This window comes from Numida meleagris, chromosome Z (genome assembly GCF_002078875.1).
Source record: "Numida meleagris isolate 19003 breed g44 Domestic line chromosome Z, NumMel1.0, whole genome shotgun sequence".
Taxonomy (NCBI): Eukaryota; Metazoa; Chordata; class Aves; order Galliformes; family Numididae; genus Numida; species Numida meleagris.
In genome coordinates, this window is record NC_034438.1 from 768,230 (window position 1) to 787,285 (window position 19,056).

Sequence of the window (19,056 nt, forward strand, 5' to 3'; positions counted from 1 at the left end):
GCATTTCTTTTTTTAAAGACTTAATCTGGTCTTTCTAATGGGGTATTTCTACTGACAGGATAATCTTCACAGGAGTAAGTGACTCACAAAACAATTGGAAGAGTGTGTATTTGCTACCCAAAACTTAGAGAACTAAAACTTTCAACAATTATGCATATTTGACAGAATTATATTTCTCCTTCAGTAGCATTAAATCCTAGCGTACCTGTAGTTGTGTGTTATTAAATCATTATTAAACCATTACTGCCTCTAAATGGCTTACATAATTTTAAATAAAATCCAGAAATAGTACACTCACAAAGAACAAGATTACCCTCTTTCAAACATCAGTATCGAAGCATTCTTTCTATCTTCTGTAATTGTTAATTGTTCCTACTGACAGATGTCTGGAAACAAATCTGGCAAGTCTGGAAACAAATCTGGCAAGCTATGCCAAACTGCTGCCACAGAGGGGTCACAGAATAACTTTCATGTTTAAGATACCTGTATATTTGCTGAACCTCTCTAGCTTTGCCAAGATTAAATTCTTCAGTCTCTAAAAATGGAGTGCTGATGGTATACGTTCCCTCAAAGAATTTGATGTTTTTATAAAAATAGATGTGTTTGCATCTGAAGCCTCTCTCTGTTCCCAATCTGAACTTTTTTAGCTTTTGCACACTTTATAAAAGGTGTTTGGGGGTTAGGTTTGTTTTTTTGTTTTTTTTTTTGTTTTTTTTTGTTTTTTTGTTTTTTTGGACAACACTGTTTTCTTCTATCAGATAGCCTTTTAGTCTCATTGTGAGCACCATACTACTACCAGGGGACTGTTTGCAAATGACTGCAAACAGCACTCAGTGTTCAGCAATTTGGCTCTAACAATCACTGTAGCATTTCTTCCCACAGTATCAGTAAGGAAGTGCAATGGCATTTGGCCGTAATGATAGGTGTGTGACAGAGCCTCTTGGCTTTTATTGTTTCATGAGTAACTTGAGAATGTATGCTGAAGTCAGCTGTGGGTGCAACCAGCTGGGCTTCCTGTAGATAGCTATGCAAGTCACAGGAGTCCAGCACTATGATAAATTGGCCATCATTCTGTGCTACAGTGGTTAGTTAAGATGCAACAAATGCACTCGATTTCATTACTAGAATACAGCTGGATCAGATAACTTTCAACATTTATATTACTATTAATGTCCTGGCTGACCAGATATGTTTTCCAATTTGTAATAGGCATAGTTATCCAATACTGGTGTCCAGTTTTGTTATATGTTTTTCTCATCCCTGAGGAAAACCGTAACAAAATTCAATGCAGCCAGCACAGGAAAGACCACTGTGGAGCAACACAAGCTGTTATGAAGCATGCCACAAAATAAGAAAGCAAAACACAAGTAAGATAGTTTAGATACTACTTGTATCTAAATTCAGACCTAGTAGTCTGAAAATATGATGCTTTTCAGCTTTTAGTTGTAAGCTGTTCAAATTTCCTAGGAGTCATGTAGGAAAATCTGTTCTACATCTTAGAAGATATCGTGAAGAACAACACAAAGGCTTTGTGTCCACATTCAGCGTAGTTACCAGTGGTTCACTGATGGAAGGATGGATGTGTTAAATGGGTGCTCCCATTCTTCGACATGCTGAGCAATGAATTAGAGGGAATGTACTCAGCAGATCAGTAGAAAACAGCAACACAGGAGAGGCAGGAGGAGCTCACTGGAACAGGATTAGGAACCAGAACGATTCTGATGAGGTGTAGGTGCAGTGTGAACATGTTTTATAATAATTGGAAGGTACTACTCGGAGTAGGAATAGTTAGCAGAGTTTGTTTTGAAAAGGACATAAAAACTATCAACTGAATGTGAGTTAATTCACCCTGTGGTGTATCAACAGGAGGATCTTAAATAGGAACAGAGGTAATCCTCCTAGACTCATCAGCACTGGTAATGCCTGTAATGATAAAGCACGGAGTCCCAAACCTCAAGGAAATAGTGGACTGTTTCACAAGGAACCAGAGAAATAGAGGAAATCCTTCAAAGCCCAAAGGCCTGACTTGTGAGGAAAGAGAGAGAGTATTGCATTTGTGTGATGAATCAAGGGAGATGGTAGATTTTTAAAAATGTGCTGTAAAAAGAGTTAATTTGATATCCACATCTATGGTGGATAATACACTAATACAGGGAATCTTGAGCTACAGTTCCAGCCCGAATGGGTGGAGTTGGGCTCTTCTCACTATAAGAGCATTGAAGCCCTGGAAAAGTGTTTGTAATATGAAGTCCCTATCACTGTAATATTCTGAAAAACAGCTTAGGCAATGGTTGATCCGTGGCACCACATGCTCTTAAACATATACTACAGCAAGAGAGGGAACAGACAAACTCTCTTAAGACATCTCCAGTTCTGCCTTTGATATCATAGAAATTTACCACCGCCATTTGTGCTTGTCAGTTTCAAGAAGGTATAAGAAACAAATTGGTATAAAAGCAGTAAATGTTGCAGAAGGTAATGAGACTGACCAAGAAGCAGCCAGATGAAAAGGGCCATCCCAGGAGTCAGCCTGTGGCAGGCAGCGAGCTGTGCAGTGCACGTGGCTCCTGGAGCTGTCGGTCTGAGCCTTCCTCCATAGTTGCCATGAGCACTAAATAGACTTAAAGTGTGAAGGAAAATAAAACAGTAATTTAATATGAAATTAACTGCTAGGTCAAACTTGCTGAAGTGTGCTTGTGACCATTTTCAGTTTTCTTTAGTAACTTTTAAAGAGTGTCAGCTTAAAAATCCAGTCCATTTTAAAAATAGCTTGGGGTGCTCAAAACTTAGGGGTCTTTTCCAACTGTAAAAATGCCTTTGTTATTTTAAAATAAGTGGGGTTGGCTCCTTGCTTTTACCCGTAGTATCCTTAAAAACAATTTTCTTGAAGCTTAGTCTTTTTATTCCCAAACCTAGAATTACAGAACCTAAAATCCTGATTATTCCTTTAATATGCAGTTTATAAATCAAAGCATGCACCTAAGAGATGTATTATTATTACCCTTCCAGTGCAGGAAATACGACTTAAGCCTTGCCGTTGGAGATGGCATTTAGTTTGGTTTTTGGAGCTTTGTCTTGTTGCAACATCATCATTCTGTCGTGATTCTGTTGTGTTCAGAATCTTGTGAGGAACAGCTGTCTGGAGGCAGGGAGAGTTTCACCGTGGTCGTGTATAACCTCACTGTATGACCATACAATGCTGCTGGTGCTCTTGAAAGCTGTAGATGAAAAGAGCTGAATTCTGTTACCTTACTGCCAAAGTCTACTTTGTCAAAACTGAATGATTTCTTATACCGTAACTGTATATTTAATGATGTTATAACCTTCTCATTAAAATCAATGTCTAGGATATTATTTTTCCAAAGAGATGTTATCCCTTCACCTCCAAATTTAAATTCAGACTGCTTTAAAATTGTTAAACTTTGGCCCTCTTCCTGCAGAATTTCGAATAAGTAAACTTCATCTACCATTTGATGAAGTGTTTGGGTTCCTTTCCCCTCAGGCATGAAATCTGTATTTCTAATATAAGTTGAATCCAAGATCATGTTCAAGTAGAACATGTTTACTACTACAGGTGTTGAAGTAAAAGCAGTGCAATTACACTGGATTATGCTATACTTTTGCATTTTTGAATGAGTCTTTTCAACTAAACAGTGTGATGGGATTTTGTTGGAGATGGGTGAATGCAGTATTTTCTAACCCTGAAATACTAAGTTGTGGAAACGGTAGGGAAAACATTTGCAGGGAAAAAAAACACGTAAATTCACTGTGTGGTAGAAGAGTAGTGATGATGTAATTTATTTTGTCATTTACAGATAATAAAATTACCCAGTGGGAAGACCCCAGACTGCAGAACCCAGCAATTACTGGTCCTGTAAGTACTGCTGTGGTTCTTTTTGCATGAAATGCTGTGACTCGCGTACATTCGATGTAGGCAGCAGTTGTAAATAAGCAACAGGTCATGCTCATTTTCCAGATCACAGAATCACGGCCTGGTTGGACTAGAGGGGACTTTAAAGCCCATCCAGTTCCAAGCCCTTGCCGTGGGCTGGGTGCCCCCACCAGCTCAGGGTGCCCAGGGCACCATCCGTGGCCTTGGGCACCTCCAGGGATGGGGCACCCACACTTCTCTGGGCAGCCAGGTGAGGTCAGACTGTGCTTGGTGAACAGAGCAGGAGACAGGACCAGCCTTGGTTTGCTTTGTCCTGAGGGACGTGGGAGACTCAGGTGAGCGTTTTGTGAGCCTCCAAGGACAGGGGAGCTGCTGTCCTGTGCCATCCTGGCGAGGTGCCCCAAAACCGGTGACACTCTGTGACCCCATTTTGTTCTACATGCACTGGGGTGCACTGGAGACTTGCCCAGGCTGCTGCCAAGGGGCCAAAGCAGAACGGGTTTTATGAGGAATCACTGGATTGTGTCACTGTTATGCTATGCACTCCGTTCCCAGCTCAGGGAATTGGTTCTTGGAGTCTTTCCTACTAATGGCTACCGAGATAGGACGCTTTTCATGCATTACAGCATGTTTCCTTCCTTGGAGCCATTAGCATATGATTTTGGCTTCTGCCTCCAAGTGTCTAGGAAACCTTCTTGGTGGGTTTGTCACAGTAGATCTCAGAATACTTCTGTTTCAGCAAGGAGGAGGAGAGGGCTCTTTCTTTAGAAGGATGGAGACTGCTTTATGTGACTGGTTTTAACTTCTGTATTGCTGTGCTATTTCTGAGCGAAGCTCCATCCGTTCTGAAACTGCATTGCTCAATACTCTGAGTGGGGTTCCACACTGAGATGTGTGGAAGCTCATCAGTTCTCATTTTATTCCGTTCTCATCCTGTAACCAGAAACTTTCTGTACTAGGTGCTGCACTGTGTTCAAGTAGCATATTTTGCTTCAAATAAGCTGTGTGTGAAGGGCAGCTGCTCTGATTCTTTGATCAGAAGATCTTGGGAGTTTTGTACCAAGTGCTCTCAGATGAAATCTAGGCTGTAAGGTTTTAAGAACGTGTATTCAAGTTTTCATATATAACCCCTTATCTGTTTCATTACTGTCAGCGCAATTTTATTGAGCTCAGGCATTACATTGCACCACTCATTTTTTGGATTTCTGAAAAATAAAAAGCCGTTTCCACTTAATATGGTACAGGTGTGACTACTCTGTGAATAATAAACACAATAACTGGGCCTATCAAATTGGAGAGTCATTAAAGTTCCTTCATATAAACTGTTTTTGGAATATCAGCCTTAGGAAAAATGAATAAGCGTTTACTTTCAAGTATGCGTTACACGATGGCTTGTACCTGATTCAAAAATAATGTTAATTTCATTAGGAAGCGCTTTCAGGCTCCAAATTAAAGACATTATGAAGGCATGTATTTTCATTGTAAAGAGTTTACGAAAGTAGTTTTATCACTGCCTAAGAATGAGGTTAACTTACTGAGGGCTGAAAGGAAAATGTCTAGCTGTGGACATTAATTGCTGTGTGGGCGTACACTGTGTCCTGCACTTCTTGAAGGGATTCATTTCATAGCTCTACCTGGAGCCTCTCAACTTGTTCTTATATGCAGACTCAAAATTCCTTGAGTTTTGTCTTTGTGTAACACCTTATAATGCTTAGCTCTTCCAGCTGCGTAAATCCATATCCTTTGATAACAACACTCATTCTTAAAAGTCAAAAAAATACCATGTGGCATGCTTATTGTTTCCTAGTGAAACACACAGATGACAGTGTTGTGTTCTGATCTCTTTTCTCTGCGTCAAAAGTAGTTTTTGCTCTTTTCTGTCCCTAAGATAAGAAGAAAAAAATAGGCTAAGTAGTTGATAAACAGAAAATACGGGTAAAATTTTTGATGTATCTTAACTCAACTTACGCACTGAGAAATAAGGAGATTTGGGATTCTGTTCTTCATGCATATGTATTTTTTTTAATGACTTAGTGGGTTACATATCTAGATAGCACATCTTCAAATGTGTGTCTTATTTGTTTAAATATTAAATAACGTAACCAACAATACCTGGAATAATCTGTATTTACAATTCTCTCCCTGTAGGCGGTTCCGTATTCTAGGGAGTTCAAACAGAAATATGACTATTTTCGGAAGAAGTTAAAGAAACCCGTGAGTATAACCACGCTGGTTTGTGCTGAAGTCAATTACATTACATCTGGGGAGAAGAAGTGAGATATCCTCAGGGTAGATACAGCGTGGTGTTTCTTGGCGTAACGGATTTGCTGATGATTCTTGGTTACTGTACTCCTTAAAGGAGCTAAGTATGAACCAACACAATGGAGAAAAGTTTGAATTCGATTGATGGATTTCTCAACAAAAACATTTACGAATCTTTAAGACTCGCATTTTCCAGGATGAACAGAAATCCAAAGTGATGAGAGTGGAAGGAAATGTCAATTCATTGTAACTGAGGCTAATTGGTATGTTAGTTTACAAGCCTTTATGTTGAAAGTAGGCTTCAGGATTGACATTTCTCCTTCATCTTCAATGGTGGGTTTGGAAGGACAGAGCTGGAGAACACAAGCATTGGAAAACAAGCATGAGGAGAAACTTGGCACACTCAGATGTCGAATCCATCCTTTAGTTTTTAACCTCCAGTCAATGATTCCCTGAAGATCATTTATTCAGACTAACAATATACTCTCCTTTCGCACAGGCTGATATACCGAACAGATTTGAGATGAAGCTACACAGAAATAATATTTTTGAGGAGTCCTACAGAAGAATCATGTCTGTGAAAAGACCCGATGTCCTGAAGGCCAGGCTCTGGATTGAATTTGAGTCCGAAAAAGGACTTGATTACGGAGGTGTGGCCAGAGAGTGGTTTTTTCTCTTGTCCAAGGAGATGTTCAACCCATATTATGGTCTTTTTGAATATTCAGCAACGTAAGTGTCCATTAAAATGCTTCCATTCGCAGGCAATATACATTAGATTTTGCCTAAGCAGGGACGTTACATCTGGGAGCAGTTAGATCATCCGTCACGATACATGACTGTGCACTCTTGTCAATCAAATCTGCGCAATCATTTCTTATTTCCTTTTCTGAGAGCCTTTCGATTCACTGTTGAAATCACACAAAACATTCTCCTGGTTAGGACAGCATTCCGTGCTGCCTTGCTCGCAGCACTACAAGGAGTGATGCAGACAAAAGACCCTTTGTGCCCTCCCAGCCCATCGTAAAACACCTGCCTTCCACAACTGTGCTGCTCCTTTGTAATTAGCTCACAAAACAGCTTTTCATTTACATTTCAGTAGGTATATAACACCGGCCCTGCCTGAGTTCAAATGCATTTATGTCCAATTTTAAAACCCCTGAGTGGTTTGTTTATGTAATTGAGAGAGCCACGTCTCCTGCTTAAAGCAGGTTCCTTTTGTGTCTGCCTGTGTAATTCCACGCTGCGTGCTTAGCCGCAGGAGGAATGGATTTCTTCATTGCAACAGTTCTTATGTTTTCATGTCAGTGTCACACTCGCTCCTTTCTTTAATGAGCGTTGAATAAGTGGTAAAGTAGGTGAACAAATGTTGTACAATGGGAGTTTTTCACATTTGTGTCTCAAAAAAAAACACGTTCTGATTTTGGAGGGAAGCACAGCTTACAGAAATACAGGCTAGCTCAGAATGCCTCTGTGTTAATAATTTACTGGGTGGTTTGTTTTGAAATAATATTTCCACTTCTGTGATACAGGTTGCTGCAGTTACTTTAGCATTATTTTCATGTGAAGTTCACCTGAAAATTTTAAATCACAAACATTCTCACTGGATTGATTCTAACCAGTGTGTCTGGAAGTAGTATTTCCCTGAGCTTTCCACTATATATGCAGGTGGAAAAGATGAATTTAAAATCAATTCTGGTTACCCCGCAAGCAGGAGGGTTATTAGGAACCTTTGTCAGATCATCATGATGATCATTAAAGCATTACACAGGATAGACAAGAGATGGCCGTGAGCTCAAGTTATTTATTAGCACATCTAGATCTCTGTTTATTCAAAGATGTGATGACTTAGATTTTTTTCTTTCTTTCTCCAAAAAAAGGGACAACTACACGCTTCAGATTAATCCTAATTCGGGTCTTTGTAATGAAGATCATCTTTCGTACTTCACGTTTATTGGACGAGTGGCTGGCCTGGCAGTGTATCATGGGAAGCTATTGGATGGTGAGTTACTGCACTGTGTGACTATACTACTGTAGCTGGATTTTTGTTAAGTAAATCACCGCGGTAAATCATGTGTTTCAGAGTGTAGTACATCTGGAAATAAAGTCAGAGAGAAAGTATTGACCTGGAAGCTTTGGAAATTATATTCCTACTTTGAGTGGAGATTTTGTCAAAATGATATCGTCTTGCTCAGCCAACATGTTTCAAATGAAGCTTTGCTTCCTTCCCCACTCTTGTTAATCCCAGAGAATCTCCATTTCTAAATAATCTCTACCCTAAAGGATGACCACTAAATTTGCATGGGGCATTTCCATGCAAAACAGCTGAAGCCAAAGCAGTTGCATGGGTGCCACCTGCAGCATGAATGTTTTGTAAAATCATTGCTCATTGATTTAACAATTAAATTTTTTGCTGAGCTTTAGAATCCCAGAATAACCAAGCAAGCAGTCATATAAACTGACTATATTTTATTTAGAGGTTGTGGAGTACAACAGCAGAGGAAGCTCATGGTCCTCTTTTCCTATAGCATCTCTATTGAGAGAAGAGTGACAAGTGCAGCACCTTCAACTCAGTGCCTCTTTTGTGTCTCTCTACCACTGAACCAATATAATTTACACTGGCATAATTCTTGTGATTGAAAAAAATGAGCTTTCTGTGTCTGAATTAAAAGTGAGCCTGCTGTTAACCTGAGCAGCTACAGCACTGTTACTTGCGGGATATTTCTTTGCTGCAGGCTCCATGAGAAGATGGGTGGTGGTGTGTCTTAGAGCAGTCTGTCTTTGCATAAAAGTAGAAATGCAGAATAGTGGAGGTAATGCTTTTCCTCTCTGTTTCAGGCTTCTTCATCAGACCTTTCTACAAGATGATGCTGGGGAAGCCAATAACTTTGAAAGACATGGAATCAGTGGTAAGGACATTTAACCCTTATCAGCACTAGCAATTATTTGAGGATTTTTCCTTTGGGGAAATTCATAAAAGCTAATTTATTTTTTTTCCTTCACCTTTCTCTCCCTCGTTCTCTTTCTCTGGCCAGTCTTTAATTGCGAAGCTAATACGTAACAAAGAGGCAACCCGTCCAGGAAATTTTAACAACTTTTCATAATAACAATGTAATCAATTATTGTATACTGTATTGTCAATATAATGAAGTGGTGTATAAATTGTGTTGAAAATAGCAGCTTCATCACAAAGATATTCTTTAAACAATTACTACATTTTGCCACATGCATACGTACCAAATATATATATGTACAATCAATTCATTGCATAGTAACACAGCTACAAGGCAATTAAGTGAAATTACACAAATCTGAAAATGTTCCAGCTAAAAAACACAAATGCAGCAACCCATCCTACTCTCCTTTACAGTAAGTAGCTGTACAAATAAACAGGTTGCCAGATCTCTCCAACCCCTTTGGAGTTGTCATTTTAGATGCCTTTATTTCTTTAATGTTTTTATTTTCAAACCTTGTTTAATTTTAATCTCCTGTAGGACAGCGAATACTACAACTCTTTGAAGTGGATCCTGGAAAATGACCCTACAGAGCTGGATCTCATGTTTTGCATAGATGAGGAAAACTTTGGACAGGTATGTAAAGGTTAACCCAAAAGTCTATAATTACATCTTAATGGTTATTGCCAAAAAGTAATTAAATCCTGAGCAGTATCTCATGGTTGTGAATTCGACTGGGACTGCTGCATGTTAATGATCAGTACAGGCAGACTTTGAATATTAACTTCTCTTTCTACCTGAACTATTTTAAGTCTGGAGATGCCAAAGAAGGAAATTTTATTCTTGCCAGTGAGCAATACGATGCCTTTCTGAAAAGCAGTATTTGAAGCTAATAAAGGTGTTAAAGAATAAAAAGCAATCTCAGCCTAGGACTGGGTGGGGTTCTCAAAGGACCAAAGGAAGAGGTAGAATTATAATCAGTGAAGAACTCGTTAACAGTTTCCTTTAGTAGTGCAGGCAGATGATATAACAAAATGAAGCATCCCTGTTTTGCAGAGATTCACAATCTGTGAATAACTGTTTGTTACAAACTAATAATGTTTTAATCCCATCTGAGAAGCAGTAATGATGATGAAATTTCAGCTCTCTCCTGTTTCAGCATACCTAACTCAGTGAGCTACAGACAAATCCCAGTAGCCCCAGGTATAATCTTGTTTCTGTCATACTGCTCGTGAGATGCAGAACGGCATGGCAGATTTTATCACAGAAAAGCCTGAAGCTCAGTATTATCAGGGTAGGATCTGCTGTACTGCCGAGTGAGCTAGGTAGCTGGAGACTGGAATGTCTCATCAGTCTAAATGCTCGCAGGATGTTTCCCAACAATTCAGAAGTTGTAAAACATGGCAAATAATGGCTAACTTGCCTGCTTCTGCATTTTCCACTTGCTGATAGCAAAACTCTGGGGACTTATAGAGTCATAGAATCATAGAATCACCGAGGTTGGAAAAGATCTGTAAGATCATCCAATCCAACCCTCCACCTATAACCAGTATTTCCCATATCCCTCAGTACAACATCCAAATGTTTCTTGAACACCTCCAGGGTTGGTGACTCCACTCACCTGGTGCTTGTTTTGCCTCAGGCAACACTACTGCTGCTGAAACTTTAACAGAAGTGCCCAAGGGAACTTGGTTAGGAGTTCAGTATGTAAGAGGGAAAGGTTTGCATTGCTGTAAGCTTCTGTGTTTGTTTATACTTCAGTTATCACCAGAATCTTTTTTTTGAATTAAAGGAAAAAACAAGTGACATCTAATATGTAATAACTAAGAACAGGATTTTGCCGGTGCTCACAAGTGAGTAAGAAATACACAGAAGGGATTTTCAAGTTATAAAGGATGGAAAGCATTCTTCAGAAAAGTAGGGAATGATAATGTCTCCCTTCTTCCTAAGTTCACAGATGTTAATCACAGACTCACAGCCCGAGGTGGGTAGGTGCCCTTAGCCCCCCCCATCCCAACAGTGCCAATAATTTCGTTCCTACACTTTGAAGAATTGGAAGGCATTTTTCTGTCCTTACGAAAATGGGAGAAGGTGTTTTCTTTACCAGTGTTACCTGCTGTTTAGCAGCAGGAGCTGGAAAATAATTCAGTCTTAAGAGTGGTCATAGAACAATTTCTTCTCAATTGTGTCATCTTTACACGTGAAATATTTTGTTGTCTCGTTAGCTATTGCTGTGTAATCATTTTCTAGCACTGCTTGTAAAATGCCACTCAGTAGTGGTGGATTTCATGAGAAATGTGCCCTGAAATAATATGTTGTATTTTATTTTTTCTTTAAAATACAGACTTACCAAGTCGACCTGAAGCCACATGGGTCAGAAATCATGGTAACAAATGAAAACAAAAGGGAATACATTGAGTACGTATATACTTGTAGAATTTAACCTAAGCGTAACAACACACAGTGGTAATGCTTTGGAATTTACCCCGCTGCAATTACTGTAGTACAAAGAATTGTCAGGAATCCTTCTAAAAGGAAATCCCTTTGTTAACATGGTTTGTTTACACTAAATCCCTAGGCAGTTTTAATTTTAACTTTTTTTGTTCTGTGGATTACTCTAACTAAGGTAGCCTATGTCATGTATTAGGAATCAGTCTTTTCTTGACGTGTAGGCATAAGGAGCATTGAAGGAGGGTGGAATTGCCCAGAATGATTGCAGACACTGATCTAAACTCATTCTGAGCACCCTCCAAAACTGATGAAAATAAATGGCATTTCTTGGATACAAGAATTACCATGTTAATCTGGCCCAATCTCGTGCCTCATTTAGTGCGCTGCCTGCCCAGGTAACTGCCTCTGCTTTGTAGGTCTCCTAAGCAGTGAATTTCCACCCTGGGCTGCAGTTTTTCGTGGTGAACTGCTATCACAGAATGCAAATGAAGAATAAGTGCAGATCTGAACAGTAAGCTAACTAGAGAAAAGAATGAAAACAGGACGTCATGTTACCGAGGTCACGTTTGCTTCCCATTCCGGTTTTTATTCCAGGAAGGGTTCAGGAACTCCACACATGTTGAAGTGCTCCTTTAAGCAGAATACTGTATACTTGCTTGTTCATCTCATTTGCAGTGTGGTATTACAGTGAAGTGACTGCAATAGCAGAAGAGTAAGAAGTCTCTGGTTTTGTGATTTTTCTTTTCTGCTCTTAGTTTGACTGTGCAGCGTATATTTACACCGTCAGCAGTTTAGTTTTTCAGGCATGACAGTTTACAGATGCAAAATAGTGGATGTCATAAACACTTCTTACCTCCGTCATCTCCACGTAGTAGAGCAATAAAAAGAGCTCTTTGAAAAGGTGTGGGCCAAAATGGAGAATTGAATTACACCTCCACCTAGATAATTCATTCTAGATAGATGCTAATCATGGTGTTTTTATAACTTCAGAGTCGATACGTTTGGTTGTATACTCTCATTTCTAAATGTTTGATGCAGTTTAATATTTTTTCCAATACTTTTCCCAAGAGTTACGTTGTGATTGTGTTGTTCTATTTGGTGCACCAGGAAAAAAAGAAGAGAGAAAGAAGAGAAAAGGAAAGACACTGCAGTTGTAGTCACAAATATCATTTTGTTTTTGTTTCTGAGTCTTAACATAACATCCAGATGATGCATTCTCTTGTTGTAGTGCTTATGCGTTATGTGCATGCTTGCTGAAGAATCGCTGATGTGTGTTTCATTCTCATTGTTTGCATGTAATGTTTATTGCAGAAAAGAAAGAGATAAATACCATCATTGATTTTTAATTGGCAGCTATTTAGTCGTGTTACGAAGAAATCACACTGGGAGTTTTTCAGGAGCCCTCACACGAACGATATCCAATGCTGAAAGGCTGCCTTTGAAAATTCTGTTCCAAAATAATGTCCAGTGTAAGGATTAAAGTAGAGGAGATTAAATGAACCATCTTGTTTTACTGAAAGTCCTCCAGAGAAAATGTGCTTCTCCAAAGCGTGTCTCGAAGTGCCAGCATTAACACGAGCCGAAACTGATTTATTTCCCTCCTAGCTAATGCACGCTGCTTCCAAGACTAGAGCACTGGCAGCACACTCAGAAACTGACCAAATTCAGACAACCTATTTGAGTTCATTTCAAGCTACCAGTCGTAAAATAATAACTTCAAACTGTGCTTACTGGCATTTTTAATTAATGCTTCCTCAAAGGTGAGAAAACATGATGATTGCTATATTCATGCAAATTAGGCATGAAAGCTGCTTCTGTAGGAAAAGGATTGGATTCCTGAAGTGTTATTCAAGAACCTGTAAGGCATTTAGGCCATAGGTGGCCAGCACTGAATTACAGGCTGTTTCTCTTGATACTGCAGGATTTATTTATGTACTTATTTTTGGGCAGGCTGTTAACTGTAATTACAACTGTCCTTCAATTCTGTAGGCTTGATTGGGAATTGTTAGTTTCTTAGAGCTCTAGAATAAAAAAAAAGTCTCATTATTTAGGTACCTAATTCTAACAGTAAGTACATTGTCCAGGGTCTAGATTACAACCTCATTTAGAAAGAAAGCACAGTAATGAATCTGTAGGCTGCATAATTTAATAAAAAGTGGCTCAGCTTCTCTAACATAAGAGTATGATTGAGAGAGACCTAAAGTTGCAAATGAGAACCCGATACTGTTAGGGCTGCTAATCAGTCTTCTACTGAATGTGCTTATGTTTTTGTTTATCTCCTATAGCCTGGTCATCCAGTGGAGGTTTGTAAACAGAGTTCAAAAACAAATGAATGCTTTTTTGGAGGTAAGGTTCTCTTTTTTGTCCTCCTTTTTACCCGTTATGTACACATACATCAGTACCTGGTTACAAGCGTGGGAAGCTGTGCGTGACCACACAGGTTCTGTAACTCTCTTAAGATCATTCTCATTCAAGTTGACATTTCTTGAACTTGAAAGTTTTTAAATTAGAGACTCATAATGTTTCAGGAACTGTATATTTCATTTTCCAAACCCTTCTTTGCCCTCCATCACTTACTTAGCTAACAGCTTTCCCTGGAGACAAAAATTCTATTAGATAAAACCATAATTATACATAGTTTGCTGATTTTACTTTTTCTCTTAGGGGTTCACAGAACTTCTTCCTATTGATCTGATTAAAATTTTTGATGAAAATGAACTAGAGGTGAGTTCATTTGATGTCTAGAAATGAAAGACTGGTAATGCTTATTACAAAGATGCATTACATTCTCAATACACTAGGTCACCGTGGTATTTGGAGACAAAGATTCTTTGCTTATGGTGGGAAATGAGGATTTTTTTCCCCCGGATTAATAAATCTATCGATCAAGTAAAAGCACAAGAAGTATCAGTTACTCACTGAGGTGGTTTAGTACATGCATATGTAAAGAATGCAAGCAGCTTGCTGAATTAATGGCATATACTGGTCATGTTTTCAGCAAAATGCTGTAAAAGATACCATCACATGAAGCATACGTACTTCATACAGCAAAGTGTTTCTCCAGTACAGTGAGATAATCTTTGAGAATGCTCCTGAAGAGAAGCTCCATGTCACTTTATGTCTGTATTTGTACTTGTACTGCGTTGGCTGTTCAAGAGGTCAGACAAGAGGGAGAGGCTGGTTTTCTGATGAAGCACGGAGGGTAGTACCACTACTGTCTTCAATTAACAACACGTCAATTATTTCCTTATCTAGTTACTGATGTGTGGCCTTGGCGATGTCGACGTTAATGACTGGAGACAACACACAATCTACAAAAACGGCTACTGCCCAAATCATCCCGTTATCCAGTGGTTCTGGAAGGTAACGCTGTTACCGCATTAGGTTTCTCCGACTATTCCTAGAAAACAAAGGTCCCTCAACGTGTTGTGGGGTCAGTTATGAAATCCTTTTTCTTCTCAAAAAGTACTGAAAAGCACATCGGTATATGCTGGAAATGACAGCTGTCGTGCTTACTGGAGTCTATAGTGGAATGACCCAAGATTGACAAAGTCTCTCTCTCTGGTTTTATTGAAGCACTCTGTAAGCTTTCTGAAGTAGAGCACTTGTATGAAAAGCATACGTTTGCAGGAAAACTAGGAAAACAGTTTTCCCTGTACTAGCCAAAGGTTTTTATTTTTTTGAAGTAACAGCTGTTTTTCATAAAATTATGGGAATCCTACAGCTCAGTAGATGTGCTTCAAAGTTCGTTTCTTTTATCATTATCATGGCGACGTGTGGTGCACGTGAAGACTGTGCACTTGTATCAACAGTCACTGCAGTCCACATGCTTCGGAAATCCAGGTGGCCGTGTGGCCCCGGAGCTCCTGCCATAGCACAACACCGATCTGCTTTTCTCTGAACCTGGGCATTGCTCTGTCTGATCTTTCTGCCATCTCTGTTCTCCCTGTTAGGCATTCAGGCAGGTATGGGTCACTGAAATAATGTGAGTCACCTCATACAGATGAATGGCAGTCGTAGCTCCTGGCTGCTGCCCAGGCATCACCGCTTTCTTTTTCCAGTCGGAAAAGAATTCTTGTTTAACCAGAGAAAACGTGGCATGCCGTCCTTCAAAGTTAGATGTCTATTTCTTACAGTGTAATACAAATAAATTCTGTTTTGCTCACTTTAACAGTGGCATCTACAGCCATGCAAAGTGACCTTGTTTGTTTCTCAACAGGCTGTTTTACTGATGGATGCAGAAAAACGCATTCGATTACTGCAGTTTGTGACTGGGACGTCACGAGTGCCTATGAACGGATTTGCTGAACTTTATGGTAAGCTTCCTGCCTTCTGCCCACAGATCACACGCTTCAGGCAGCTCCTGAATGCCAACAGGAGAGCACGGACACTACTGAAATACAGGCATGGCCAACCTTCACTCCCAGATAAAATTTATCCCACTGGATGCCAAGAGCACTGGAGAAACTGTGGGGCGCTCGGAAGAAAAGCAAAGTTTTGTTCACTGTGGGTGTTCTGTAGATGTTCTCCTTGCCCAGGATCAAATCCCTCAAAGAAAATGTCAGCTGTGGGCAGGAGTAAAGCTCAGGCCACATGGAGAAGAGGAGATTGGAGGTCTACCCAAGTGTGATTATTTTTTTATGCAGTGTTAGTGGTCAGGCTTACCTCTTTCGCATTGTACATGCTCTAACCAAAGGGTAGCTTGGTGAATTTAGTAAGTTAACTGCATTTGGAAATAATATATAACCACATCCCCATTTGCTTTAATGTAATTTGAACTTAAGGGTGTTTGTGCAAAGGATTTTGTACCAGTTGAAAATGGAAGTTACACTGAGGGTAAACACACAGTTTTTAATACAACAATTGAGGTAGCTTCCGTAGAGTCCAGTAACTCAGGTTTCTTTTTTTTCAACCAGGTTCAAATGGTCCTCAGCTGTTTACAATAGAGCAATGGGGAACTCCTGATAAACTGCCCAGAGCTCACACTTGGTAAGTCCGGTGCGTGTGTGTCCAGCACGTCTGTGCATGAGTTTGTTTGAGTGCAGGGGGGTCTGGTGTGCATGTCAGAGAGCATTTGTGTCCTAAAAAGAATAGAAAATGTTATTTAATAGATGGAAAATCAATGCATGGCCTGGGCATGCAGACACACAGGCACTAAAACGTAAGAAACGTGATGTGGACGGTGCCGGCTGACGGACACACGTGCTGGCTGCATGTGTAACCAGAGCTTGTCCTCATGCAGGTCCATGCATTTATTTTCTGTGTTTTATGTAGCAGGGCTTTTTTTTTTACCTCTTTAGAGGTGTTTAAGAGCACAAACCTTCCTATTTTCAGAAGACAGATAGTAATTTCTGAAAATTCTTCTGGGTAGAGGCCAGGTTGTCCTCAGCTGGTACCCGCAGGGAGCACCTGGCAGTGGTTAGGTTTGCACAGCGCACCACCCAGACTGCCCCTGTTTCTCCAATTGGATATATACTCCTTTCTCAGGCCCAAGTTATTCAGCCATTTCTATTCCTTTGAAAAAGATGCATTTAAAAAATTTAAGTAATTACATTTTTCTTCTCCTTCTGAATTTCAGCTTTAATCGCTTAGACTTACCTCTTTATGAATCCTTTGAAGACCTGCGAGAGAAGCTACTTATGGCAGTTGAAAATGCTCAAGGATTTGAAGGAGTGGATTAGGGTGATTCTTCCCACGTTCTAGCGTGTTCTGCTGCGCTCTCACATTTCCACGATGGACTTTGAGTGACCGTGGCAGAACCGTTGCACGACGTTGGTTCTTGGAGCAAACTCTTCGACAGTGCAGTGGCCTAAATGCAGAATTTTGAACTTTAATCTGGGGATTGCTTTTTTGATGTTTCCACAGCCAGTTACCGTGAGGTTATATGTATTCTGACTACATTTCAGCAGTACTTACTGTATTTATGTTGTGCCTCTGTAGGCTGAGCCCTTAATAAAAATTTTACATAATTTCTAATGACAGTGAATGGAATTAATCATTTTACAGGGATAGTATTACAACTCGTGTTTACTTTTTAATTGACTTAGACATTTTCAGATTGTCTTTCATTGCAATTAAATTTCATGTATTTGGGGAAAAAAGTGAGCATTTTTCTTAATTTCGTAGCAGACTTGATGCCAGTGTCATTTTTTTCAAGCTTGTTTTGAGCCTTGTGTTTCCAAACCATTAGGAAAATAGGAGACAGCTATGTTGGAATTTTTCTCTATATTGGCTATATCAAGATCACATAAATATTTTTCTGTATCCAGAAGAGATGTGGATCTGTGTTGCGTTTTTGTATAAATAATAGTTACAAGTCAAGAGAGAATCATAACATAGCATGCCAAATCTCATGTTCAATAAAGAATTGCCTCATTATTCCTTGGTAATATTTACATGTAGTGAAGAACATTTTGGGGTAGGGTTGGCATTAATCATTTAGGAAAATATGCTTAACCCTCTCATTATCTTTGTATAGTGGTTCTTTTATTATCTTTTCCTCTTTACTGTGTGCAATGGAGGCATTTTGAAAGAAACCTGGCACTGTGTGATTTGGCACTATGGAAAACAGATCTGTTTTGTCTCCTATTTGTATGCGTTTGCTAATGATATCTAAACAACGATATTTTTTTTGTTCCTAACTGCACCAACTCTAAAGGCACTTTATGTAATACATTGAAGTCATATCTGTTTTTTTTTATCATAAACATTAATGTGATTATGTTCCTTCTCAGTGCACATGTCTTTCTGGTGCAATATCTATCAATTGTGAGTTTGGCTGCTGCTGATGTATTAAAAAAAAGTAGAGCTGAGCCTGCAGACATGTTCCTCAGCAATTGTTTTTGTGATTTATTTTTTACTTAATCACAAAGATTTATTTAATATACTCTGCTATCTATCTAATCAGTTTTGTTACCTATGACATGTTGCATGCCTAAACTATGATGTCTTGAGTTGCATCTCTTGTGTGATGGATTAAAAGTGAAAGATTTGTATTTGATCCACTGAGCTTAAATGGCTATCAGCGCTACCGCAGTAGGTGTGAGGGTATGGCTGCACAGCACGCGGGGTAGGTTTTGCCCTACGTGCAGGACTTTTCCCCAGGAGCCCACCCGATGCTTTACAAAGCAAGGTGGCATGGCGTGGCAAAGCAGAGGGTCCCCTCTCTGCCCAGAGCTTCGCAGGTACCGCCTGCTGCTGGCATGGAGCAGAGCAATGTGCCAGGGCAGAAGGCTGCTGAAGAGAAGGCTTAATGCTGATAACATTCATCAGATGCTGCATGCATGTCAGCAAAAGGTTTGAGGAGCTAACAGGTGCATGAAGGTTTTTTAGTATTTGAACACGAGACTTAACAATTTTCTGGACGTTCCTTTCTAACCTTTTACATTCTATGAGCATAAACCATTGAACGAGAGAAATAAGTGCATCTGAGTAGGTAAACAAGCACCACACTGGTGATTTAGTGGGGGGAGGATGGAGAGGATGGGGTAAATCCAGGCA

At 39.6% G+C, this 19,056-nt stretch overlaps 1 protein-coding gene across 7 annotated transcripts in view; it reads left to right on the forward strand.

Annotated features, from left to right (window-relative positions):
• The window catches only part of NEDD4L (neural precursor cell expressed, developmentally down-regulated 4-like, E3 ubiquitin protein ligase), a 135,654-nt gene extending 117,195 nt beyond the window's left edge, over positions 1-18,459 (forward strand). For 5 of the 7 annotated variants that reach the window (XM_021379789.1, XM_021379791.1, XM_021379792.1 and 2 more), the window contains 13 exons: positions 3,816-3,874; positions 6,041-6,106; positions 6,654-6,883; positions 8,032-8,153; positions 8,990-9,060; positions 9,646-9,741; positions 11,450-11,523; positions 13,842-13,902; positions 14,221-14,280; positions 14,812-14,919; positions 15,776-15,872; positions 16,473-16,545; positions 17,135-18,375. In XM_021379789.1, the coding sequence (XP_021235464.1) occupies positions 3,816-3,874; positions 6,041-6,106; positions 6,654-6,883; positions 8,032-8,153; positions 8,990-9,060; positions 9,646-9,741; positions 11,450-11,523; positions 13,842-13,902; positions 14,221-14,280; positions 14,812-14,919; positions 15,776-15,872; positions 16,473-16,545; positions 17,135-17,237 (1,220 nt within the window). In that variant the 3' untranslated portion in view covers positions 17,238-18,375. Of the gene's footprint in view, positions 1-3,815; positions 3,875-6,040; positions 6,107-6,653; positions 6,884-8,031; positions 8,154-8,989; positions 9,061-9,645; positions 9,742-11,449; positions 11,524-13,841; positions 13,903-14,220; positions 14,281-14,811; positions 14,920-15,775; positions 15,873-16,472; positions 16,546-17,134 lie in introns of all 7 variants that reach the window. The other 2 variants (XM_021379786.1, XM_021379787.1) reach the window with 1 other exon arrangement.